Genomic DNA, 27,680 nt, shown 5'->3' with positions numbered 1-27,680 from the left:
TGTCTGAAGATTAGGCTCCCCAGGCAGAATTTATGCACTTCTGCATTAACCAAAGGAGTCGCTACGGTTACCTCATTGGGCCTCCCACGTAGCTGCTGCTATATTTATGCTCGGCTTTTGAGCTTTGCTGTCTACATGTGGCTCAGCAATTTCATTCACTTTTGTATCCAAATTAGGGGTTTGAGATGGTGATTGGTTGATATCAAAGTGCCTGAGAGAGTGGGGGAAATACTGTTTTTTTTACATTTGTTTCTGAAATTATTTGTTTTCAGGAAGTGCAAATCTGGAGAGTTTTAAAAAGAATAAATCTCTAACAGTAAATTAAATGACTGTAGTGTAAAATCATAGTAGTGTAACTTCACTGTGTCATTTTTAGTAAAAGATGTAGTAAGAAATTAAAAGATTGCCATCCCCAAAAAGGAAAAAAAATTACTAGATCCAAACTTTTACCTCTCTACTGCTTCCTTGTCTTTCCTTCCTTGGCTAACAACAGAGCATAGGCCATCAGCATCCTGCAGCAATGTGCTGGTACCACAGTGTATTTGGAAATCACCATTTTTCAGACAATGGATGTCAGCCATTCCTCTGCTCTAATGGACACATCCGAGATGTCTCCTTTGCCAATGGTCTTCACTTTTTACATTCATGCCTTCATGAAAGCTTTATGGCTTATTTCACTCTGCACAGGATATTCCCATTTTACCTCCCAGTAGAGTTAGAAATCAAACAAACGTTCTTTTTCCCCCTAGGTTTATCCCAAATAGAAGCAGCCATGCCATACTGAGCTTCCTATAAAGGTCTCTGTGCAGTTGATAAAACATGGATAGGACAGTTAAAATGCAACAAAATCCATTGTAAAACTAACACCAGTGATGTTACTGCTTGTACATGGCAGTGAGTAAAGCTCTCCTGCTGATTTGACAAGGCAAAGGTATGTGCAGGGACCTGACGAAGTGCCAGCAGACATTTTTTAATGGCTAGCTTTTATTGTTGCTATTCAAATATTGATATTTCACTTTGTGAAGAAAAAAAAAATAGGATTGACTTTTTAAAATAATGATTTCTAAAACATAAGCATAATAAGGATGCTCATAATATATTTTTCTAATATTCTTTTATGTTAAAATACATTTGCAACTTTAATATAAGGAGGTTTTGTTTTGAAGCAATGGCTGGTTGTTTGGCTGTATTTGATTCTTAAATTGTTTTTCAGGGATATGTACTGAGAACATTCAGCAAAGTCTATACCAGAAAGAGGTTTTTAATAGGCTTGCTTGGAACTGTAAGCAAATCCATTTGAATTTGTATAATAATTATTGCTTTTGGATGCCTTATTGCAGTGAAAATTAATTTTTATTAAAAACCCCTCATACCTCATAATCTCATACACAAAGTAAAAGGATCTGTATATTTTAAAATCAGTTTATGTTTGTGAGTTCTCATTGTCTCTCATAAATAAGATGGTGTTGCTTGGGGAAATAAAACAGTATTGCAGAGATGGTCAAGAGTTCTTGCAGAATTATAATACTGTAGAAGGGCAAGTCTGGTGCTTGGCTTTCTTGTCTGTCTCATAGTCAACAGTTGGAAAGAGCAAGTCATAGCATTTTTATAAGTTGGTTCGTTCTAGAAGGTTGACTGAAAAAGCTCTTTTTTTTTATTTCTTCTGTTGAATAAACCCACAGGACAATTTACATTTCAGAAATAGTGTTGATATTTTAATAATAAAAATACAACTGTGTACCACAGTACTTTTAAGAGTTTCTGAAATACAGTGATTTGTTTGATGAATTTAGTGGACCTCTGCTGATGGCTTGGTTGCTTCTTTGCAAATCACAGTGATCTTGAAAGAGCCATTATATTTTGTTGAATAACTATAACTAGAGGTTTGCATACTTTGTCACTTGTGAAAGCTGAGTGTACTACGTGCACCCAGCTCTCTGCACATCCCTTTGTTTTCCCTTAATCTCCCTACATGCCGCTTCCTGGCACTCTGTATCCAGAACCTGAAGCCATTCACCAGCCCCCTCAGTCCATGACAGTGATTTTGTGACTCTGTTACAGAGACTGTATGCTTCTTACTTCTCTTTTCTTGCCGTGGGATATACATGTATAGCTTTCTTTTCACCATTAACCTTACTATAAACCTCTTATATACTTGAGTCCTTCAAGCAATGGGAAGGAAGCTGCTGGAAAAACCACCTGAAGTGGATAAGTTCCCTGGCACAGCCCAAGAAGTGTAATAGTTTTCTGATAGACCAATTCACTTGGCTACTGTGATAGTGGAGAGAATAACAGCAAAAAATTTCCAATCCTGATGCTTCAGAAAAGTTGTTGACTTTTTGTTTCCACCCTTTTTTGGCAGTAGCTTGGAAATATCTGTGGGCTTGGGTGGATGGGAGTGGCTGTTGGAAGAGAAAAAATACATCTGTGCTCACATTGTCGTTAAGAAAAAAAAAGCTCTGGTGAAGTCTTCCTCTTAATTGTACTCCATTAATATAGGATGTGTATCAGAGCCTCTATTCTATTTTATCATTCATTTAGGGGCTAAAGGCCAGATTAGGTGCTCTGAAAAGCTGCTCCTGTATACTGTGCTTGCTGGGGAACCCAGCAGTGAACCATGCTGCCGCAGTCCCAAAGTAGCAGATGTTGTCAAAACCCAGTGCTTTATTGTTGAAAGTTTTTGTTAAAGAATGATTACAAATACATAATTGCATTTGGCAGTTATCTTTTCAAGTCTTCTCAGTGTCAGTGTGACTGCAGACTGTTTGATCTTGCTGGTTTTTGCTATGGTCTGAGAATGATGTTGCTTTGTTCACATGCCTTCATGTGCTCAGACCGATTTCGCTGGTTAGCTACTCCCTGCATTGCTTTATTTGTTGCATTAATAATATACCTGAAAAGAACCTGTTGTGCTTCTTGAATCACAGGGAAGCCTTGCTTTTTTTTCAACTTTGTTTCCTTAAAAGGCCTGCTTTGTTACACATGTTCTACTCCTGCAGCAGTGTGTTCTCTAGATGTCATTGGTAAAGTATAAGTGCAATGGGATCTTAAATACATTAATAACATATCTTTTATGTTTGTATTACTCAGGCTGTGAAGTTTGAGCCGTATCATGACAGTGCATTAGCCAGATTTCTGCTAAAACGTGGCTTGAGAGTAAGTACTTCAAAATACAGCCAATTTATGCTAAAGTTACTGGCATTATTAAAACCCTTTGTCAAGAAATGCGTGCTGATTGTAGTACTTTTCTTCACTTCTAGAACAAAAGAATTGGTCACTTCTTGTTTTGGTTCTTAAGAAGCGAGATTGCCCAGTCCATGCATTACCAACAGAGGTTTGCGGTCATCCTAGAAGCCTATCTTAGGGGCTGTGGAAAAGCAATGCTGCATGATTTCATGAAGCAGGTTCAAGTAATTGAATCACTGCATAAAGTCACAATGGAGATAAAATCAGTTTCTGCAGAAAAGTATGATGTCACTTCTCAAGGTATTTGCTAGTAGGCATTTCTTCATTTGTAATAATATTGTTTTTTTTTCTCTTTGGGTGCGAAAATCTAGGCAGCAAATTGTACTGTTTATTTAGAAAATTCATGGATAAATTACTGTCTAGGGGCATCATTATTACTTCTTTTAAAATGACAGTGTAAGTGAATAGTGATCGAACCAATAATACATTTGTTTGCTCATTCCACCCCAAAAGGGAAAGAACAGAAATGTTATAGACACCCAGTACTTTCCCATGCTTTGGTTTATCTTCTTGAACCTCACGCCAAGCAACTGGGGAAACAGCTAAATTCTTGTACATGTCCCTTAGCTGAATGGCAGCACTGCAGGAAGAAACGACCCATGACACAAATATTAACTGGAAATAAAGAGGAAAAATGACACTTGCCAAGAAACACAGCCTTACCCTAAACAGTCACTGAAAGACTCTTGGCAAGACGACCAGGGAGGAGTCCAGTACAGCCTCTGATATGCCACGAAAGTAGCTGGTGGATCAGCAGTAAATATACAGAGCACATTTTTGGGGTTTTGCGATGTGGTGAATAGGAGTCCTGTGGGACACAGATGTGGTATTGTTATTTCTAGTTCTTGTAAGCACTGCTTTGGAAGCCAAAGCAGGGTTATGCAATGCCTGTTTACCTCTGGGTTTTGCCTGCCTTTATTTTCTTTTTTTCCCAACTTCCTTAAAAGCTTTTTTGTCATCATTCCTGTTAGTTGCTTGCTGGTGGGAGTGAGTGCGAGAATACGTATGACAATAATCACATTCTAAAAGCTGTAGATAGACCATCTATCTCTTCATGCATGCTCAGCCTGGTATGTTCCAGGCCAGGAAGTCCTTGGTTCAGAAAGCCTTTCCACTCTGGTTATGCAGAAGTGGCTGTGGTGATGTTTCAAAAGACATTTGAAGGAAATACGCATTTATTCTTCAATATATAATACATTATCAGTTACGTTACCACATGGTGTGTGTTAGGGGACTTACTGAACCCCCACATAAAATAATCTTTTTAAACAACTTTCTAAAATTTATCTTAAAATGGTCTATAATTTAAATATATTTGGTCAGAATCCCATGTTTTAGAAAGAAACTTTACAGCCTTGCAGATGTACATGTCTGTAACAGCAGTGGTTTCCATAATACATTATCTTTGAAGGCTATGTGGGCAAAGAAGAAAAGTTTCAAGAGAAAGCAATCACAGTAACACCCACCAGGTTTTGAAGTTAATTATTTTTGTATGTAATGTACAGCAGAACATTGAAAGATGACTTATATAATTGACATTTTCACTGAATAAGGCTTCCTGAAATGATGGAGTATCCTACTAATGCTGTATCTAATCTAATTTATTCTCAGGTTATTGAGGATATGATTTTTCCTACAGGTACCCTCTGCTTCTTATTTTTTAAAAATGTGTATCCTAAAATTTCTTCTTTAGTTTATTGCTTCTTTTTTGCCCCATCATTTCTGATGTTCATAGTTGTTCATATTTTCAGTCTGAATGTTTCGGACTGTTTCATTTCATTCTGTCATGCAGCATCATCTAATTCTTGTATATATTTTTCTTCCTCCAGTATCTGCAGATTTTTTTAAAGAATAAATGCCTTCCTGTTAGGTCCATACTAGTTCAGTAGCAGTCATGCTGTCAAACTGTTTCTTACACTTTTCATGTAATCTCTTTGCTTATATTTGAAGTAATATTAAATAAATAAATAAATAAAGATCATAATATTACAGTTTGCATAGGATTATCTGCTTTCATCACTACTCTATTAGATGATTTGTCTTCCAAGAATGTGTCTGTGCAGCTGTTTCTTCTCTTAAAATGCATAGCACTTTGTTCTTAAGCCAGATCAACTTGAAATTGTTTTAGCAGGTGCCTTCACTTGCATTTTAAAATCAGGTAATTCCTGATCTTTACTAGCTTCAATTGGTTGGCATACAATTTTCAAATTACATTATATTACAATGAGGAGACTTACTGAAATCAAGCTAGATTTGTCTAGGAAGTCTACATTTGTATTTTAGAAAGCTGTTTCATGACCCAAGTTACTACAACCTCGGGGTTTTTTGGTTTTGGTTTGTTTTGGTTTATTGGGGTTTTTTTGAAAGGTGTCTAATTATAAAGTCCACTTACTAACTTCTGTATCTTGCCATCAGATTTATTTATTTTTTACAAGAGGAGATACCACATTGGTCACCTGCCACTGCTAGGTAGTTCTTTTCTAAAAGCCTTTAGGATAAGTGTAACATTTGTGTTCTGTGAGTTCTCAAGTAATTCTTTTGGCTTGACTTTCTTAATTTGATAGCAGCTTTTGAAATGTCTTCATTTTCTGGACATGAGCCGGCAATGTAGGCTCACAGCCCAGAAAGCCAACCATGTCCTGGGCTGCATCAAGAGAAGTGTGGCCAGCAGGTTGAGGGAGGTGATTCTCCCCCTCTACTCTGCTCTGGTGAGACCCCACCTGCAGTGCTGTGTCCAGCTCTGGGGCCCCAGCATAAGAAGGACAGGGACCCGCTCAAGCGGGTCCAAGGGAGGGACATGAAGATGATCAGGGGGCTGGAGCACCTCCCTTATGAGGACAGGCTGAGAGAGTTGGGGTTGTTCAGCCTGGAGAAGAGAAGGCTCCAGGGAGACCTTATTGCGGCCTTTCAATACGTAAATGAGGCTAACAAGAAAGATGGGGACAGACTTTTTAGTAGGGCCTGTTGTGATAGGACAAGGGGTAATGGTTTTAAAGTAAAAGAGGGTAGATTCAGACTAGGTTTAAGAAATAAATTTTTTATGAATAGGGTGCTGAAACACTGGAACAGGTTGCCCAGAGACATGGTAGATGCCCCATGCCTGGAAACATTCAAGGCCAGGCTGGATGAGGATCTGAGCAACCTGGTCTAGTTGAAGATGTCCCTGGTTATTGCTGGGCGGTTGGAACTAGATGGCCTTTAAAGGTCCCTTCCAACTCAAACCATTCTGCAATTGTATGATTTTATGATTTTGTATATTAAGTATCCTGGTCCACGTCTAGCTTTCTCATTACAATTTGTTTTGCTCTTGGATTTTTATCTCCAAAGTTACTTGAACACGTGTATGCAGCCTCTGCTGTGTAGCTGCAGTTTTTTTAGAACAGAGTTCAGGTCTTTGTCCTAATGGAGGGTGATACCCAGTGTATTGTTTATGCTGCTAATACCTGCTAGCTGAGATGAACAGAGTGCATCATATGTAGTATAGTGCATACTGTTCTAAGATGAAGATTAGGAAGCTTGAGATTCAATTTATATATGAACATTAAAATTCTTGTTTGTATAAAATATACAGCAAATTTGCTTCTTACTGGAATGTGAGATTAACAAGGCTGCACTGTGAAACCAGTTTTAGAAGGATAGGAAATTCAGTACCTCTATAGTTGGAGTCCTTAAGATTATGGTATAAATTACTCCAAGACTTCAAAAGACACAAATCTGCAAGTCTGCAAGTGCAATGAGGTAGGTCAAAATAATACTGGAAAATGCAAGGTGCTTTTAAATGACTCCTTCTGAGCCCTTGGGGTAGATAGTTCAACGTTTCCTTGGCAGTTACAAGGGCAAAATACATTTTTCCTGTTTTGTGCTGTGTTTTCTTTTGTTTTTTAAATGAAAGCTGACATTTTTATGTAATCTCCTGAGTCTTCAGAAGAGCACCAAGCACTGTGCAGTGCTTCTAACACTGTGGAGAGGGCCCATGACTTGTGAGGTGCTTGAAGACTTTACCTTCAGATATCTGAAACAGCCCTGACCATTAATAGTGCAAGTTAAAAGAGTCTTTCACCATTTCTCAAATCAGGAGATCCTTGAGGAAAGCAATTTAAAAAGTAGCTAAATGGGGGAGGTTTTTAGCTAAATCATGATGCTTAACAAGTTTGATTACCTGCAATTTTTTTGCCTTCCATCTTTTGATTTCATTGTGTTTTCTTACTTGTAATTGCAGTTATTGCACAGCTGAGACAGAAGCTTGAAAAACTACAGAGCAGCAATCTTCCAGAAAGTTTTAGAGTTCCATATGATCCTGGGCTAAGAGCAGGAGCCCTAGTGGTAAGTATGTTTTTAAGTATGTTTTGAAGTTCTACAAATCCTTTTTGAAAAAAATCTCCTATTTGCAAGTATGTATCATTTGGTAAAAAATTTTGCTAATATGTCTTATTTCACTGTGAATATGGTGACATTTCATGAACTGAGTAAGTTTTTGTTCCCAAAGCTATTAGCGTTTTTCTAAACATAATGACATGCCACCATGCACTAAAAAATGCAACGACCCATAAAATCCAAATCATTAAATGGCAGTTATGATTTTTCCATTAATTTAATCCAGGATTTAACCAGGTAACTGACTTTTTAGATTAAATACCTGTATAAAACTGTTTTATCTGACTTCAGGGGCTTTGGGATACTCAGTTTCTGTTCCAGTTACTTTCTCTGTCTTACCCTGATTCATATCTGTCATTAACATTTAGGTCGAGACCTTCTTCTTATTAAAAAAAAATCTACCTTAGCTATTTCTGATTTTTCAATATCTTTGTATGTTGCTTTTGTTACTTTTATTAGACAGTACATTAAGATTTTTGTTAGGAATACATTAAGAAGCACTTAGGATTTTTTGTGTTGCTGCCTCCAGTTTTGTGGTGAGATTGCAGTGGTTTATGTTGACTCAGAGTTAAAACCAAGATTAATAAATCAGCAGATGTGTAGTGAAAGGGAATTGACTAATGCATCTACTGTGCAATGTGAGGTTTGGGTAAAGCAGCACAGTGAGGATCCTTGGATTCACTTGATGTGCAGCAAGGACCCTACAAGAAAAAAAATCCCTTGATTTTTCTCTTTAGTTAAGGACAGTCAAACCATCCAACCTAAGGAATTGTGAAATAGTAGGGTACTCATTTGGGTAACTGATATTAGTTGTCCAGATCTAGTCGTGTTTCTGTTAAATAAACTCGTGCCTTGATAGGCTATAAGCTAGGCTGTCTTCAAGCCGAGAGAGTTAAACGCCTCCCAGTTGGGCATGACTGAGGTACTGTCAGTACAGAAGTCAATTCAAACATTGTTTAGACAGAAATACAGAATTTGTGGCTTCTTAAATATTATTTTCTTAATTGTATTTCTCTCTCTTTTGTCTTTGTGTACAAAAATCACCAACCGCATGACAAAAAATTTCAAAATAAAATAAAAGATCTTTCTGAATTTTCTAGTTTTCCTTCACTTAGGAAGTATGCAGCTCTACCAGGACCTTCCTAGATGAAAGAAGCAATAGATTTTGGAAGGTAGCTATGTCTGAAAATAGATGGGTTAGAGCCTTTTTCCCCCCCCCAAACTATATGAACAAAAATATTTGATATAACAAACTGTATTGGTAAGCATTCATTTCATCTTCATTCATAATCCATAATCTTCAAACCCTGAAATTTGACTAGTCTAAACCAAATATTAGAAGCAATATCAGTGTTTCTAGTAAGTTCAAAGATTTAACTTCTTTCCTTTTTAAAAATAAGGATGGTAAAAACTGTTTTGTTTTAAACTACAAGCTCAGAACCTCAATTGATGAAACATGAATATTCCAAAATACTCCTCTCTGATGTCATCAATTCTGTCAGCTCTCAAACACTAATGTACAATTGATTTTATTATTTTAGAGGACTTTATTGTACATAGTAATGTTCAACAGTTAACCAGGAATTCCAGAATAGAAAGTATTACATACTACAGTTGTATTAGACATAATTAGTTGAGAAAATATTTGAAATAATGCAATTCTGGTAGTTTCAGTGCTGAATCAAGATTAAAAATGTAATTAAATAGGGAATTAATTTTCTTATTTTATGAACAAGTATGTTAAATTAGTTTCACAAATGCCATTTTCCCCATGAATTTGAACAACTTGCTAGGGGAGTTGAATCAAGCAATCTGGAATGACTGAAGTTGCTAGAAGTCACAAGGGTGGATGATGTGGTAAATTGCATTGGACAATGATTATGTTCTGGTTTTGCAAAGCACCTGTCAGAGTGCTGTTGTGAGGGTCCATTATTTGCTAGTTTTGTCAGAAACTCTTATTCCTGGTTTAAAGGGGGTTTTTTCTGTCTGAAGTAGATTTGCAAGCTAAATCCAGTTGCAGAGAGTCAAGGCACGCTTTTTCCTTTATCATGGGCAGTGTTAAAAGTTGTGCAGGTTCACACAGGCTTTATGTGCAATTGAATACCATTCCTTACGTGTGCTTTCAGGGTCTTTCTTGTGATATAATTGATAGGAAGTTGGTAAACTGCTCTGTAGCTGGTGTGTAAAAAGGTTAGTTGTGTTGATGTTGGAGTACAATGGCTAGCAATAAATGTGTCTTTCACAGATAGAAAAATGTAAAGTAATGGCATCTAAGAAGAAACCCCTCTGGCTTGAGTTTAAATGTGCAGATCCAACATCTCTATCTAATGAAACCATAGGCATAATCTTCAAACATGGAGATGACCTTCGTCAGGACATGCTTATTTTACAGGTATGATAGCTAAAATATGTAAAATGAATAACATGTATATTTTAAAATTTTTTAAAATTGTTTTACTTTTCAGAAGTGTGTATACCTTGTCTTTACTGTTCATACAAAATATGAGGCTGTCTTTTGTTTTTTAAACTGTGTATGGCAAGGCTGACATCAAAACTGAATCTTCTTTCTTGTACTATGGTATTTTATGTTACTGTGTTGTGGGTTAACCATGGTGGGATGAGGAAAGAGGAAAGGAAGAGTAAAAGCAAGAAAACTTGTGGGCTGAGATAAAAATTGTTCAGTAAGCAAAGAAGAAGTGGAAGAAGAGAGAAAGAAAACAAGTGATGTAAAGGCAGTCACTCACCACATCCCATAGGTAGACCAATGCCCAGCCAGTTCCTGCACAAAAGATAGTTAACCTACCTAACCCTCTTCCTCTCTGTTTTATTGCTGAGCATGACGTTACTCAGCATGGAATATTTCTTTGGTTGTTTTGGGTCATCTGCCTGGTTGTGTCCCCTCCCAACCTCTTGTGCACCCCCAGTCTGTTCACAGTGAGGCAGAGTGAGAAACAAAAAGGCAGGCTTGATGCTCTGCAGACACTGTTACGCTGAAACATCCGTGTGTTACCCGCATTGCTTTGGTCACCAGCCTGAACCACAGAACTGTATGAGCCGCTCTGAAGACGATTAACTTCATCCCAGCCAGACCCAGTACATACTGTTACCCTGTTTTCTCCTGCCATGTGCCACACACACTTCACATTTTGGTGTTCTAGAGAAGGAGTCTAATTTAGTGCAAGATGGCCTGTTTTTCTGATTAAGCATTTCTATAATTTGTTTATGCAATGGGTGAAGTTACAAATGAAAAAGAAATTGGTAGGTAGCCTTGCTCTAGTAATATTTCAGTGATTGTTCTGACAAACTGGTTTGTTAGCACTTTTGAGGATATTTATGGGAAAAAATGGACATACTTGCTAATGTATTCAATATGAGCTCATGTAGAAATCATGCAATATATTTATAAATAGTTTATAAAATAGTAGAGATTGCCTGGGCACAGGACAGGTGAGGAAATATAAAGCCTGGTTCTATAACTGATAATCTTGAATGGCTGCACACTTGCCGTATTAATCTCTTAATCTGTAAAATAGACAAGTAAGTTTAGCCCCATCTCAGAAGTCTGGGTAGTGTTATTTGCGTGAGTAATAAGTAATGTCCAAATAATTTAAAATAACTTAGTGTATATGATTGGTTTTACTAGATTCTTCGAATCATGGAATCCATTTGGGAAGCAGAATCCTTGGACCTCTGTTTGTTACCGTATGGTTGTATTTCTACAGGGAACAAAATAGGTATGTGATCGCACTTACTGTGATTAGAAATTCAAAATACCATAGTTACAGAAGTTACGTATAGGAGAACTATTCTAGTATGCACTGTGGTCCTGAGATAAATAGCAGCTTGTTACACTTTTCTGTGAGCAGCCTTCATATGTGTCTTAGCAATGGTTTCTGCCCTTCTGATGGGTATCCTTCAGCTGCTGCACTAGCTTAACTGACTGCAATTCCTGTGCCAATCCAACTGTTTGGGTCCTGCTGCAAGCTTCTCTTTAATAATGATGTTTGGTATGAAAAAGTGTGAAAGTGAGTGGCTTATTTAAGATGTGTTTTAATGTGTTGATAAGAATGAAATAGAGAAAGGAGTTAAAATAGCAAACAGTTATGTTTTTTCCCTGACCTGAGGCTTCATACCTCTGCTACATACAGGCAACAGCATTACTCAACAGGATGCTCAGGCAACATTTCTCAGTGGCTATTAGTTCCTGTAGCACAGATGATCTATTTTCCAGAATTCATGGTGGGAGAAATGAAGTAGCTGCTTACAAAGCTTCTGGAGAACTGTGTGATGGTGTGTAGAGCAACCTGATCAGCTCTGGAAGAGTCCAATTACATCCAGAAATGTGAAACTGATGTATAATTTATACATCCTGAAGGCTCCAAACTGACTCTTTGTGGTTGGATTTGCATATATTAGGTACCCTAGTCCATCCACATTGCACAGTTTCCTAGTATCCAGATAATACAGAATTGTCTATAGGACTATAGAGTTAATTTTGCTGAGCAGTTCTTGCACGATTGGCTGGAGGAAAGCCTCCTCAGTGTAGAAAAATTGGCCATGCCCAAATGAAGCTATTGTGCTGAAAAAAATTCTTTGACTGGTATAAACAGTGTGTCAGTGAGACAGATTAGCAAGTACAGCTCTGCCATTTAATTAAAGCTTGAACATGTGTAAAAATTAGCAAGTTTGTTAATTCCTGTCATCGGTATAGCTGGCAGTATAATAGTAACTGCGTGGCTTGATAAAATAATGATAACATAAATATTGCTATGTGTCTCCCACGATCTCCAGCTTTTTAGTTCTTTTATTTTTCAACAATATATTTTGCTTTATGGATCAAAGAAAAATTAACTGAATCCCATTAAAATTAAGAACTCTTTTTAATATATATCTGTAATGTCCTTCCTCGCTAAAATCCATTGCCCCATAAAATTTTTATCATTCTTTCTTTTGACTTCAAAATATCTTAGCAATGCAGAATACCCAAACTCACTGATAAAATACTTGGTAGTGTGACACAAGAGAGTTTCCTTTCTCCTAGTGTAAGTATTTTAAAATTAAATAAATTGTATTGATAGAATTATAATAATAAAGGAAATGGAACAGTATATATCAAAATACTAAATAACTGTAAATATAAGGAAGGTTGGTTTTTTTCCTCTCCTTTAGGGATGTTATAAGAAATGTAATTTTTTAGAGATATTGTTAGGATTTAATTTAATTTTGTTTAAAATCATCTTAAGACAATGTAATGTATTGAAATAATGGAGGAAGCTGGAGGAATTCTGCCAGTGATCCTAGCATTCTTATATTCAAGTTACAGACTTCATTATTCTTTCATGAATTCTTAATTGACTCCCTATTCTTTTATCTCAAGGAAATAATTTTTTGTTTTCCTATATGCACAGAGGAGATGTAACTATCACAGTAGGGGCATGGTCAATCACATAAAGACTCCTGTTCAGTTTGCTGAGAAAACCTGCAGCCTAAATTAGTAATACCCAATACAGGACACTTTGATGTAGAGCTTATGCTTGTTTGGAACAAAACCAAAGAGTAGTGGCATGCAAATGTTCTTTCACAGTATTCATATGTGGTTGTCTTCCAAGCTGCTTCTTCCATGGAACTTGGGGAAGTTTCTGTGTATTGACACAAGGACAGTACTCCATTCTACACTGAGCACAGGGAAACAGCCAGGTGTCTTACACCTGGGGCTGGCATCCCCTCCTGTGTAGAGCTTCTCAGTCTGTTGAAGATCTCTGCATTCAGTGCAGTTTGCAGTTTTGGAAACATCTGTCCTCTCCACTGCTGCTGCCAAATAGACCTCTGTAGGAAGAACTTTCTCTTCTATGTATCACTGGTAAAAGATCATACCCTATTCTCTTTCCCTTTGACATGGCCATATGTTCCCAGCTTTGCACGGCAATTATCACTACTTACTATGCTGCATCACTGCCAAATTTAAGAAGTTCAAGCTGACACTTAATATAAGAGTCACCTGCTTTAGTACTGCAGATCCCCAGAAACACATAGCATAGTGCATTTACTGCTGCACTTCCTCCCAGTTGAATACAGCCCAACGGAGATCCTCTATCCCAGCTGCTGAAGCCTTCTCTAGGACTAGCCATACCTACTGAGAGGCACGTCTGTATTTAGAAGGATTTGACGGTAGAGCTATGCTGTTCCCACAAATAACTTTTTTTACCACGATACCTTTAAAGTATTTACTTGGGTAGAATAAACTGCACAACGTTCTGTGTAGGTTTTATACCACTCTTCTGGCGGTGCAGTGGAGAATGATCAGTAAAGGATTTTTATTAGCAGCTTTTTTAAAATCTGTGGACTTTTCACGGTGCTAATGAACATACCTATGCTCAGAGAAGTTTTAAATGCAAGGAAAGGCAGAAGATTCCTCCTGCAACAGCTCCACTCCCCTGGAATCAAGGAGCTGTTGGCCGGTAGAGGGAGATTTATGAGTACAGGCAGGGGAAGCCTTTTCAACAGCTGGAATGTGGTCTGGAGCTCACTCCCAGGAGGGCAACAACAGCTTGTCAAGCACAGACTAACATGCAGAACTTTTAAATTTGATGGTGTTGGCGGTGGGTTTTGAAGGTCATATTTCCACGATAATTTTATTACAAACAAATCTAGCTCACTGTCAAGACAGAAGAAATAACTCCAGGGGGTATTCAGCCATGAATTCAGCCGTGCGTGGAAGGTAGGGGCAGGAAAAGATTCCTGTGTTGTTACTCTGTTACTGAAGAATTTGCACATAATTTGGTAATTGCAAAAGGGTAGGACTGTGAATAGATAGAAATTCATCCATTTCAGAGGGAGAGTCAAACTGAAACCGAATCAGAAACTGCTTTGAATTACTTTGGGGGTAAAGGAATATTTTTATTTGCTTGCTTATCTGTGAGCTGGAGCTGAAGACAGACTTTTACCTAGAAGACACTGTAGAACTTGAACCAGAGGAAGAAAATGTATTTCCAATTACCAAATAAGTTTAACTAAAAACTGACCTTCCCCCATACATGCATGACCAGTATGAGGACAGACTGCATTTGCTAGTCTTGGCTACAGTGCAGAGTTGTGTTGCAGCCTCTGTTTCTGCTTTTCTCTCTAGCTTCCCCTTCATCACATGCCATGTTAGTATGAACAGTACAAGTCCTTGTTTCTGTACCATATTGCTGTGATGTGCTGATTTGCCTTTGCGAGGATCTGTTCAGTTTAGGGGCTGACCTCTGGGCCCCAACAGCCAGAGCTTTCCACCAGCAGTCCCACTGCTATACCTCACTGTGTATTGATATTTCTGAACCTTTCTGTGCATATGCACACTTAAGCTTATATTGGGTTTACTGCAGGAGGGCCAGCTCTCTTCCTGTGCCACAGCTCTGACAACACTTGGATCCCTGGGCTGCTGCAACACTGCAGCTTCCCTTCAGCTCCTCAGATTTATGAAGTTGAAGAGAAGCTGGTGGAAATGTGGATGGTTCCTGGGCTTCTGCAGGCAATCAGGACAGGAGGGAGTTCCTCTCCTGGGGAAAAGCCTTATGCAGAGGGTCCCCACTTATCATGTGATTATTTCCATTTTAAAAGGTTTTACATTCTCATGGAAGAATTTAGTATGCCAAGCTAGTTATGAGCTCTGGCTGGTTTCATCTGGGAATGAACAAGAACCACTGTGGCTTGTAAAATAAATTTCTGCTCACAACCTATTAAGTTCTGCAGTTGATTTAAAAAACACAGTTTTAAATTTAATTTTGCATATTTTAATATGCTTTGATATACATTTAATAACTTCTTTGTTTTCTCTAGGAATGATCGAAATTGTGAAAGATGCTACAACAATTGCCAAAATTCAACAAAGTACAGTTGGCAACACTGGTGCATTTAAGGATGAAATACTAAACCAGTGGCTCAAGGAAAGGTGCATGATTGAAGAGAAGGTGAGTTCTTTGAATTTTTAAGTAGGATTTTCAAATGCACCCTACTAATTTAGGAGCACAGAGCCCATACGGGTGTGTTTGTGTTACTTATGTGAGTTGAAAAATCCATTCATTTTCCCTGTACTCAGCCGTGGGTGTCTGTGAAAGGGCCTTTAGCATCCAGCTGGCAGCCAAGCTCCTGAGAAACAAGATGCTTTAGAAATGACTCCTTTGTCAGTGGTATTTAGAAGTGATACATGAGGAGCGTATTGAAAGGACATCTAGGAACACTGAAAGGCACTGTGGTTTTAGAGGATTTAAGTACAGGTTTGGGTACTCACGACTCCTTTGCTTAGGTAGGTCCACTGACCTACTAGAGCTTTCTGCTAGCTTTTTTTCTCAGAAAACATGGACGACTATATGTTTATTCTATTTATGCTAAGGGATAGAGTCTGCTTGCACAGTACAGGGAATGCAGTGCAGGGCTGTGATCTTAATCTCTGCTGTGCAATGGTATAAGCCAGTTTGTCTAACTGTTGATAGATACATGTCAATAGAAAGGCATATGACTTTTAGAATGTCTGAATTTAGTTTCTAGCATTGAAGCATTTAACATCTCTAAGATCTATTTTTAGTTTCAGGCAGCTGTGGAAAGATTTGTTTATTCTTGTGCTGGATACTGTGTGGCAACCTTTGTACTTGGAATAGGAGACAGGCACAATGACAACATTATGATTACAGAAACAGGTGAGTTATTTTTTGAGAATTTCATAGAAGAAGTGGGGATGGTCTATACTTCATTAGATTTATCTTTCATTTTAATAAATAATGCATTTAACAATGAATGAAGAGACACAATCCAGTTCTGTCAGCATTGCTTGCAAGTTCAGGTCCTCCTGTGACATTAAAATATATTGTCACCCCTTTAGCCTTCATATAGACTCTAGATATTTATCATTAATAATGCCATTCTTTTCCAAGGGCAAGTTTGTTACAAACTAAGTCGTGAGGAATGTAAATCTAATTTTTTTTTTTAGTGTGTAGATCTAAGATCTAAAAGCCAAAAAACTGTAAAAAGCAGACAGCTGTTCACCTGTCTGAAGTGTGGATGTGGTTCTGACAGTGTTCACTGGAACTGTATTTATGTCAGAATTCAGATGTTAATGGACTGTTTTCACTTCCGAGGAACATAATTGCTTTATATACCCTTGTAGAAAACCCTAGAAAACAAGTGTACATGGAGTGTACTGGTTTTGCTACTGTAGTTTGTGGGATGGTTGCAGTCCTCCTGAATGAACTACAATTTTTTTGTATTACAAACTTTGGGAATTATTTCTGTAGCTGCACATTGGTTCATCCCTAATTTTACTTACCTATGGAAGCCCCAGAAAAGACACCAGAATGAGCTGTACATATGGAGGAGTTTTATTTGATCTGAGAAATTCACTTCCAGTTTCATGATCCTCTTACTTCATAATTAGTCTTTACATAATGCTATAAGACAGAAAATACTTTTGGGCTTATTTAGGAGGCTGTGTATTTAATATTAATCATATTATAGTTTAAATTTTACCTGTTGAAGGCTAGAGAGAAGTACTTTGAAGGCAGAAATGAGCTAATTGAAGACTACAGTAAAAAAGTTTACCAGAAGTCCTTGAGGAAAAGAAGACAAATGCTTTAATTTCAACATTATATATAATATAGTGCAATGTTAGTGCCCATTGGCAGAAAATGAGGGACAGGTCAATAGAAAGGGAGACAGAGAAAAGAAGGTTATTCTGTTGTGGTCAGGAGCAGGTTTGCCGTAGAGTCTTTAACAGGACCTGTCTTGAGCAACAGAAGCCAGAGGATGTCAGTCTGCGAGGGCTGCAGAGAGTGTCAGATTTGGTAGGTTGGGAGGACTCTAAGTATTATCTTACATCATTTGATGTTTATCTTTTTTATACATGTACCAGTATTACAAATCTATGTTTTTAAGTAACCATACTCTTTTGTCCTTACATCTTGTCTGCCAGTAAAAGTAATAACGTAATCTGAAGAGCAGCAGTATGCTCCAGTCCTGTGGGTGTAGCAATCCTTAAAAGGGGAGTTTTTCATCGGTTTCCTGGGAACTGATACCCTACTACAATCTCAAAGTTATCGAAAGGATGACAATGCAAATTTATTCTGTACAGTACAGGTTGGTTTAGAAATTGGTAACGCAGGTTTGCAAGGAAGAAGCATGTTCTAGTCAATGATGTTAGCCTAGGAGCCAGATAATGCCAGAATCCCATGGGTATTTGAAACATAATCCACGAGCCTTTTCCATGTAGTGATGTGCTGGAAGCTGATTGTTATGGATCTGAGGCACAAGCTTTCTTTGGTTGATTTTTGACAAGCTGTGAGTATATGTTTAGAAAATACAGCAGTTCTGCCAGGTTTTTAACAACTGCCAAAGTAAAATAAAAAATAACTTTGCCAAGAGGACAGAATTATATATTAAAAAAAAAAAAAAAGAGGAGAATATAGTCTTTTCTGCTGAACTAAAGAGTGATCATATATCCCTCAAAAAGAGATTTTGGAATGATTGTGAATACAAGTAAATGTTCTTGGCAGTTTATTGTATTTAAGCCTAACTGTGACTTCTTCTCTTTATGAAGGTAACCTTTTCCATATTGATTTCGGCCATATTCTTGGGAATTATAAAAGCTTCCTTGGAATTAATAAGGAAAGAGTTCCTTTTGTGCTGACTCCCGATTTTCTGTTTGTCATGGGGAGTTCTGGGAAGAAGACAAGTCTCCATTTCCATAAATTTCAGGTAAAGCATGAATATCTAGCTGCAAATCAATTAAGCAATGTTTTTTACCCTCTGAAATGAACATTAGTGCCTTAGTTTCAAAGGTCTAGGCTCCTGGGTATTATGTTAATAAAATTTACTGAATCATAATACAATTCCGGGAGATTTTAGTCCCAACTCAAGAGCAAAAATTATCTGTAGGATTATGGGAACTAGAATTCAAACATCCAAAAAGGCACATTGAAGAGTTTGAGTTAGCAGCAGACCAAATAGGCAGTTCTTATCTTGATTGAAAATACTTTGTAGAGGGCTTCAGTATTTCTGCAATTAGAGGAGACTCATAGCACTAAGCAGAGCCTTCTATGTAGTACAAGCAGGTGTGAGGCATTCCTCAGCTGGCTTTGCCAGAGTTACTCCCTCCTGATTCTGCCCTCGTGTTCTGGGGCTCAGACTGCTGCATCTGAATAGAAATGTGTGGTGACCCTAAGCTATGTCAGATTCTGGTTTTGTGAAGTGGATGGACTTAACACTCTGAAATAAAAGAATGGTGTTAAAAATCTATTCTATTGCATCCTCTATTTGAAATTCAGTCCTTCCAAAACAGTTGTGATTTTTCAAGCTTGTGTAGGACCTGGGCGAGGAGGGAGCAAAGCAAAATGCTGTTCAGTATGTTTAATGAGATGGCTGAGAGCATGGCTGAGCAGAAATAGATGGATGTCTGGGGTGTTATTCCTGTGCTCATCTTTAGGGACTTTAAGTAAGTGCCTGATTTAGAAAGCAGGTTCCCTGTAATATCAAAAGAAGAAGTCTCCTCCAGAGTGTGAGTCAAAGCAAAAGCATAACTTAGATGTTCTGGATTCTCTGTGGATGAACCAGTCTCTCTGTTCTGGTAAGGAGTCTGTTTTTTTAAGCTGAGTACCTAATTAAGGTTCTTACTGTTGGATAGTGAATATGTCCCTTTGAACATATACATGATTGTACAGCTGCCGTGGTTTAGGCCCAGCCAGCAACTAAGCACCACACAGTCACTCGCTTACTCCTCCCCCACAGTGGGATGGGGAGGAGAAAATACAACAAAAGGCTCATGGGTTGAGACAAGGACAGGGAGGGCTCACTCACCAATTATGGTCACTGGCAAAAGATGGACTTCACTTGGAAAAAACCCATCAAATTAAATTTGAACACCACCACTAATTTACCAATCAAATCAGATTAGCATCTGCAGTAAGGTAGTGTTGTGTTCTTACATATGTATCATTCAGCTTTTTAGAGAGTATCCGACTTTTGCTTTGGCAGCCCAAATACCAAAAGCAATAGGAGGTGATTTTTGTCTTAGCCTCTCTTCAGTAAGCCATGATTCATCATATAGTCCTGGGTTTGACTGGATTCACATTTTGTTACTCCGGTATGAATTTCTAGATGCTGCTACCATCCCACTAATACAGAGGGTTTAGGAATGCTGTGGTAAGTGCCAGCATCATTTCCACTAGTGTCATTAACCAGATGAAAGGTGATTAATGTGCTTTACCTTTGTGAACTGTGACTGTGATATGTGACCTGGTCATTATAAGTGGGGTGATTTAGGCACAGATGATAACACTGACCAAAAAAATGTAAGTTCATGTCCAATTCTGCTGTATTAGATACTGTTTATAATCTGCTATTGTGGTAGTACATTAAAAGGCTTTTCTGTCTCAAAGACCAATAGAGAAAGTTAAAATACTTTCATACAAGTAAAATAGTAACACAGAGCAAGGCCTTTATCACATATTTTGCTGTAAAAAATACATGTTTTAATTATATGGTCAGAGTGCAAAAATAAATTATAGCTTCACTTTTCAACTGGCTGGTTTCATCATGTTTCCTAATATTGAGGGATTCATTCGGTGTGCCTGCTGACTCATTCATGTATTAACGGAAAAATCTCAGCATTCATCCTTCATTAATTTTTAAGAGCCTCTCTCATTAATTTGTACTTCAGCTACATTAAAATAGGTTGTACTTTAGAGGAATCCTTTTGTTTTTTACAGGCTTTGGTGTGTTTAATATTTTAAAATACCTACTTTTTTATTTCTCTGTTACCTATTGGCTACAGTCCATACAGGTGTTTTAGCCATAACTCATATTGCAGGTGTCAGAGGAGGTTAATTAGACGATTTTGACCAGAATTCACTGCAACAGAGTATAGTTTGTTATTAGTGAACTTCTAAAGCTGTCAGTGGGCGGACAACTTTTCTGGAACTAGCAATAAAGCTCATTCCTATTAGCTCTTAAATTTTGCTTCCCTTTTTGTTTATGTTCCTGATGATGGCTTAATGAAAATTAGTGGCCAGAGGTTATTAATGACACCACAGAAACGCTTAGTAGGAAGCAGTATTTGATGGTCTTTTGTTCTAATCGCAAAAAAGTATTTAAGCATGACTTAATCTGAGAAGACAAGTATTTTTATGTTCCATCTATGAATTTTTCAGCTGCCTTAGTACTTCCCAGATCTCTCTTGCTGTAAGTGTCATATATGGTGGCATTTCCTTTCCGGCCTTTGGCTGAAACCCATGCAACTCTCATACTCCTATGTACACACAACTTTTTCACTTCTTACTAGTAGAAACCCTCGACAGAACCTCATCTAAGATCTTTGTAGTCGTTTGAGCTTTGTCCACTTACCTATTATTAGTTTGCCTAAAATTGTCTTTGCTAGTTTTTGCATTAAATTTTGAATGCATTTTTATTCATTATATTTATTTAATTCATTGTGTTTTCATTACTCTGCAGTCTTAATAACGCAGAGATCTGTATTCTCAGTATTAATCAAATTCTTCTATACCATTTGTTTACAAAATCTCATGTATTTGGTTGTCAAAGGTGGCAGAAAGCAGAAGGGTATAAAATCACTCATTGAAAAATATTTATAGTATACTGTACAGGGAAGGGATGGCCTATATATCAGAACTTGCACACTTTATATTATAAAAATGCCTGACCTTTAGGATACTAAACTTAGGACAATTTCAAACTCTCAAAATACTTATTCTTTATTGTCTGTTGGACAATGGGATTTTGGTTTCTCCTTAGCTCCTCTCATTTTGCCTATGGCTTTAGTTTAGTTAGCAGCTTTCTTCTTAATCTCATGGTAAACATCTACGTATCGTTGACACATACATATGTGCTATTTTTGGTTCTCTCTGCCTCTCTCAGAAGTGTAAAAATTAGTTTTCTTGGAAGATGTTAATTCAAAACTCCATTCAGTTCCTGTCTGAATAAATAACTGTAACAGGCAGATACAGATTTTTTAAAATCCTTTGAATTCCTGGAAGGACTGCCTTTGGGATGCAGTGATGCCAGGTTCTTGACTGCATAATTGTTTTTCTGTCTCAGACACCCGCAGTAGTGAGATGCATCGTATATAGAGAAATATAAAACCTTCTTTGATATAACCATAAAGAGCTTTCATCTCTTTCAGGGGGAACAAAACACACACTAACTCTTGTGACAAGTTTTCGCTGTTTGAAGTTGATAATGCATAAGTAGAATTTCTTTTTCTTATTTTTTTCACCTGGTGTCATGGAGAGAAACTAATCCCCATGAAAAGATGATGGTGTTTTATGCTGTAAATTGTGCTTTGACTGTTGCAATTTATCTTCTGCTTTGCTAGAGCTAAACTAACATTGGAGATCATAAGTATGATCTTACTTCAGGACAGAATTTATTTGGAAACAGTGAAAGATTTAAGGGCCCAGGCAATAGGAAAAAAGAAACCCTACAGACAGGTCTTCAACATACCATCTGCCTTCCTTAGTATCTTCCTGACCTGCCTGGTTGGTTGTCCTGGTGTTGATGATGTGAACAGTGGTAGATGTTAAGATTTTTGTGCACTTCTTACTGTCTGAGGGAAAAAACCCAAACATACACCTTGTCAAAAATAAACAGTGTTCTACAGAGCTGATGAGATTTGGTGGAACATTTTACATGAAAATATTTGGATTTCTTAAGAATTCTTTAATAAATTCATATATATTTGTGGAAAGGTTAAATTGAATATTTATTTGTGTAGAAAGTAGCATTTCTTCAGCTTTGGTTTTAGTAGCAACAACCTTCTTGGAAATATTTTTCATCTTTTTACATTACTCCATTGCAGGCCCAATTTAACTTTCTAATATATGATTGATTTCTTCATTGCATTGTCTTCTTTAAGATGTTATTTCTAAAAGTAAATGAGTAATAAATTTAATATAAGAAATAATTGTTACGTATTAGTCACTTAGCATTTTTTTAAAAAGCATTGCGTGTTTTTCCAAGCTGAAGAAATTTCATTCTAAAGGTTGTTAAGCACAAATTACTTATATATGGAAGTGAAAAAGCTATAAAAATCTGTGGAATCCAGTATGACAGTACATAAACATAGAAGTCCTACAGCAAGGCAGTGTGCCTGAAAACTAGAGCTGTCAGCTGGAAAAATTTCTTAGAACACCAAGCCTGAAAAATCTTCTGTATTAAATAAGCTGTCACCTCTGCAAAGTTAATAGACATACATATAAAATGAAGAACAGTCCCCTGGAGGTGCTCCTTTATTCAGTATCACTTGCCAGCCATGGTCTTTGAATGGGACCATGCCAGTTGGAAAGGAAGACAGTGAAGTATTGCTGTCTCTTTTAACAGCCACAGAAAGTGATTATACGACAGGGAAATTAATTTGAAATTTTGGTGAAGCTAAGGTTTTATGTTTCAGTAATTAATATAATATTATTAAAAAGACCCTTTAGTTTGTACACCAAAACAGTTCTTGTTGCCCCAAGGTGTGGTGATGAGTGAAGTAATACCAAGCAACAGAAGCAGAAGTTCGCTCCACGTTTCTGCTCAGGTGAATGGCTCTGTTGGGTCTCCTCTCTCTGACATACTGAGTGATTGAATAGTGTTGGTTAATGAGAGTCCTGTGACATTCCTACACCATCCCTCTCAGTTCACCTCATCAATTAACAAAATATTCTTCTCTCTTGTAGGACGTATGTGTGAAGGCTTATTTAGCTCTTCGACATCACACAAACCTGCTGATCATCCTGTTCTCCATGATGCTAATGACTGGAATGCCCCAATTAACAAGCAAAGAGGATATTGAGTATATCCGGGATGCACTGACAGTAGGGAAAAGTGAAGAAGATGCCAAAAAGCATTTTCTTGATCAGATAGAGGTTTGCAGAGATAAGGGCTGGACTGTACAATTTAACTGGTTTTTACATCTTGTGCTTGGAATCAAACAAGGAGTAGAAAAGCATTCTGCTTAATATTTTATGTAAATTAACTGTGGGTGTGAATAGGAGGTTAGTAAACCTACATGTTATTTATGAATTCTGAATAAATGAGCAGTCAAAATTGCCTTTACTTTGGTGGCAGCTTAAACGAATCTTCTAAAAAGGCAAAGACTTCTGCTCTGCCCCTCCAGAAGATCTTCCTGCAGTTAAGATTTTTTTAAATGTCTAATGACACTTCAAGTTGCTGGATGCTTTTAACTAGTTGCTTTGCTGATGTAGCCTGCATTTTTCTTGTTTTCTTTAGTAATAATTTCAGATAAATGTGAAGGAGGAGCTTGAGTAAGATGATAACCTGCAAATTCACATAGAAATTCCCTATGACATTATCTTAATTGTTCACGAGGGTCAAGCCCTTCAAAAGCAGAATAATTTATTTCTAATCTATGGTTATATTGAAATCCCTGTAGGCAATTCACTTCTTTGTCAGGATGGCTTACAGTCAAGTGTTGTTCACCCACATCCTTCTCTTTTGTCCCTTTCTTAACACTTTGTCCTTTTTGGATTTTCAGTTTGTCATCAGCAGAAAACAGCTTTGGCTCTACTATTAGAGGAGATTACCTTACTATTATTGTAGCCTCCTGACATAGACAGCTGAGCTTCACTGTTTTGCCAGGAGAACTCATAGTTACCTGGAAGTTCCTCAGGTTTGAACCTGAAATTCTGAAGACTTAATTTTGAAAGATTTTTTTACTGTACTTTTTAATGGAAAACATCTGTATGATATTACAGATTGTATTATTACTGTAAAGTTACTAAAATTCCACCTGTGTAGTAAAAGCTTTGTGGAAAAAGCAATGGTACTTCTTATTCCTCAGAGAAAACTCCTTATGTAAGAGTAATTGACATTTTACCAAATATTTGAGAAACCCAAAGTTATTTATTCTTTGGTGATATATTTTCAGGATATACCTAGAAGGAATTAAATGTAATCTTTGAAATGGTGTATATTTTGCTATTTATTTTTAAATTCCTTAAGAGACTATACTACTGAAAAGCTATTTATGAAAGAAAAAGAATCCTTATCTTTAATTTCAATATTTAAAAGAGAAAAAATGGGCAGTGTTAAGTAGAATTTTAACTTCTGTACTGTAGGATGCCTGCAAATCATCAAGTCTGCCTATGGTAGGAAAGGAAAAATATATAGCATGAATTAGTCTTTGACTTGAATTATTATGGTATACTTCCTGCTAATTGATTTTTACCAAAGAGAGAACATGGCTTACAATATTGCTTTTTTGCACTTGTGCCCGTGTAATTTCCTTTTTCATTGTAGTGTTACATGGGTTTTACATTACATATAAATGATTAACTGAATTTTTAAATTCTGTTATCATTTGCTTTTGATCATTTCACAGAACTGTTAAGATTTTAACTACTGCTACCACTGTTACTACTGAGTATATTCTTGAAGGATTTTTAATAACTGTACTGTAATTGATGTCTCAGTTATGAGATATAGCCAATCTATTCTTGAAATGTAGATGTTTAATTGGTTACTGTGCACGGCTATTTTTGATGTATATGGTAGATTCCAGTTAAGAAGTCTGAAAAGTTTAAATGTAGAATATTTTGTTGTTCTGTTACATTATTATTTGGTGCAAGATAGGCTTAAGACCATACTAAAATGTAAACTAAATGGTGAATATTGTCTGTAAAATGGTATTTTTAGACTTGTATTTTATAGATCTGAAATAAATTGACATGTTCTATTCATTTATTGTTAATGAATAAGCATCTTAGCCAAAAATACACGTAAATATTTTTTATCCAGTTACTTAAAGACTGTGTAATCTCAATAAGAAATCATATTCAAAGTCCCACTCAGAGGAATTGTTTTAGTTCCATATTAATAATTCTGTATGATTTCAGATATCTTAAATTATTACAGTTGTAAAATGTGAATAGAATAGTACCACTTTCTAAGAGCCCTTCATTCATTCCTGGTTTGCTCTATAAAGAAAAGTCTGAAGACTTTAGTAAGTTCCTTCTTTTAAAAAGTAAGTCAATCTACTGCTAATTTTAACTCAGGCATGGGGAAATAAATGCTAATCACAACTTCAAGGGAAAAGACACTCTAGAAGCAGCCTCCATTCACAGAAAAAGGTCTACAAGAGATCTGCACCCAGAGGAAAGCAGTTTAGTCCTGCACTCAACTTTGATGATTTTTATCAGTAGTTTACAGTGTGCTATACTGAATTGTATACAATGTTTGTTACAGACATCTGAAACACCTCTGTGCTAATTAGCAGACTTCATTGCTTTCCTTGCCCGTGAAGCCCACAGTTGGGCTGCCTGGGCAGTGCTAAGCTGCCTTTAAACACCCCCTCTGCACTGGGCTTTGGGTGTTTGCCAGTCTGACTTCTGGGAGATGAAAAGTAGCTGCCAGATCTCCTTTTTACCTACAGAACAAGCTATTAGGCAGCTTACCAGCACTTTATTTATAAATAGCTGTGCATTCATACGGCTGATTATCTGTTGGCTTTCATGTGCCTCTTAAAACCTCCACCCACAACTGACTCTGTTTTCTGGCAAGCCCTGACAGAAGCAAAAGCCACACAGAGATGTGGTTTGAGGCAGTCCAGCTTCAAGGTGGAGTGGAATTGCTTTTCAGGTGAGGAGGTGAGCACGAGTACACGTTTGCCTGTCCCAGTGCAGAATACAGCTGTCACTTTCTGCAGTGGCAGCTCCATACCCACAGCCACCACTGCTGGAGCAGGAAGCTGAACCACAGTTTCCTGAGTTTGGGCCTAATGTCTTCCAGTACGTAAACACATCAGCCCTTCAGAATAGCTGGTTTATAAGGGCTAAAAACCAGGAAATGCAAATTAGTCACTAACCACATTTTTTCAGTCTCTAACACAGCATATGCAGAGGGAGAAAATGATTAGATTTTCTGAGTAGGTCTCAATTATCATCCTTTTCTCCTGTTAGCCTTAATATTATTTTTGGAAAATTATTTTTAAGGGATACTTTTTCTTTAAGATGTATTGTATTTTCTTGGTAGTCTAAATTCACATTGTTACTGCACCTAACAGTGGAAATTTGAATCTATTCTTAGAGTCAGTACCTCAGACTGGGTTGTGACTTGACATATAGTTTGGCTCCAGCAAGATCATCAAGATGTTGGTTAGTGATGAGTGTGTCCCCAAGGCTCCAGCCTAATTATATTCCAGGACAGGAAGAGAAGTTGAAAGGGAGCTGAGGTGCACAGCATGATTATATTTAGATCTTCAGTGAATACACTGGTTGCACTTGTTAGAGGTATTTAATCTATCATTAGCAGAATATCTAGCCTTATTTAACACATATTTAGTAGAATTTCCTCTAAAGTGTGGCTAATGATACAGAAATGAACAACTGACTTGAGAAAAGTATCACTGGAAATTATAACTCTTTTAGGGTATTTTTCATTATAAACCTTTTTTACTGTCTATTAGCAGTGTTCTGCAAGTCCACATGAGTAGTCCCAAGGATTATGTAGATTACAGATTCTGTGCTGATGACTTTCTAATGCAGCTTGTGTAAAATAGCCTTGAAAATAAGAAATTATTAAAATTAAAATCTGGCATACCACACTGTCTGCAGGGTCTGGTGGGCCCTTTGAGTTACACCAAAGTATCTGAAAAACACTGATGTGTTTTCATGAGTCTTCTAATTGCGATTTACACAATGTATGTTGGAAACAGCACTCCAGAAATTGCCTGTTCTGGACAGAAGTCTGCAGGAAGAGGTTCCTGCCATGTTCACCCCACTCTGCATTTTGAAGGCAGAATTGGACAGAAAAAGTACTAATACATTTTTATACTTTGTGGCACATTTACAGAAAGTAAGATTCATGCTGGAGAAGAGAAAGCAGTTTGTCTGCAGTTACACTGTTAATAATAAGGACTAATCAAAGATACAAATGACGTGGTGACAACCATGTGAGGTTTGTACATCATTATGTCATTAGAGAAAAGAGGCATTGGTGACCAGTTCTAGTATGATACAGGGCGACGGTCAGAAGGACATGGCTTTTCCTGGCTTTTTGAGCATCAGTGGATCTCTCAT

The 27,680-nt window shown here is 37.2% G+C and overlaps 1 protein-coding gene across 3 annotated transcripts in view; it reads left to right on the top strand.

Moving 5' to 3' along the window:
* The window catches only part of PIK3CG (phosphatidylinositol-4,5-bisphosphate 3-kinase catalytic subunit gamma), a 34,919-nt gene extending 9,576 nt beyond the window's left edge, over positions 1-25,343 (top strand). For all 3 annotated transcript variants that reach the window (XM_074827796.1, XM_074827797.1, XM_074827799.1), the window contains 9 exons: positions 3,091-3,156; positions 3,261-3,486; positions 7,466-7,569; positions 9,866-10,012; positions 11,264-11,354; positions 15,439-15,569; positions 16,184-16,295; positions 18,188-18,345; positions 23,322-25,343. In XM_074827796.1, the coding sequence (XP_074683897.1) occupies positions 3,091-3,156; positions 3,261-3,486; positions 7,466-7,569; positions 9,866-10,012; positions 11,264-11,354; positions 15,439-15,569; positions 16,184-16,295; positions 18,188-18,345; positions 23,322-23,603 (1,317 nt within the window). In that variant the 3' untranslated portion in view covers positions 23,604-25,343. The remainder of the gene's footprint in view (positions 1-3,090; positions 3,157-3,260; positions 3,487-7,465; positions 7,570-9,865; positions 10,013-11,263; positions 11,355-15,438; positions 15,570-16,183; positions 16,296-18,187; positions 18,346-23,321) is intronic.
* Positions 25,344-27,680: the final 2,337 nt, after the last annotated feature.

The sequence above is a fragment of the Strix aluco genome, chromosome 5 (assembly GCF_031877795.1).
Source record: "Strix aluco isolate bStrAlu1 chromosome 5, bStrAlu1.hap1, whole genome shotgun sequence".
Lineage (NCBI taxonomy): Eukaryota > Metazoa > Chordata > Aves > Strigiformes > Strigidae > Strix > Strix aluco.
Note: the sequence above shows the minus strand (reverse complement) of the source record. Positions and strands in the feature narration are given on the sequence as shown.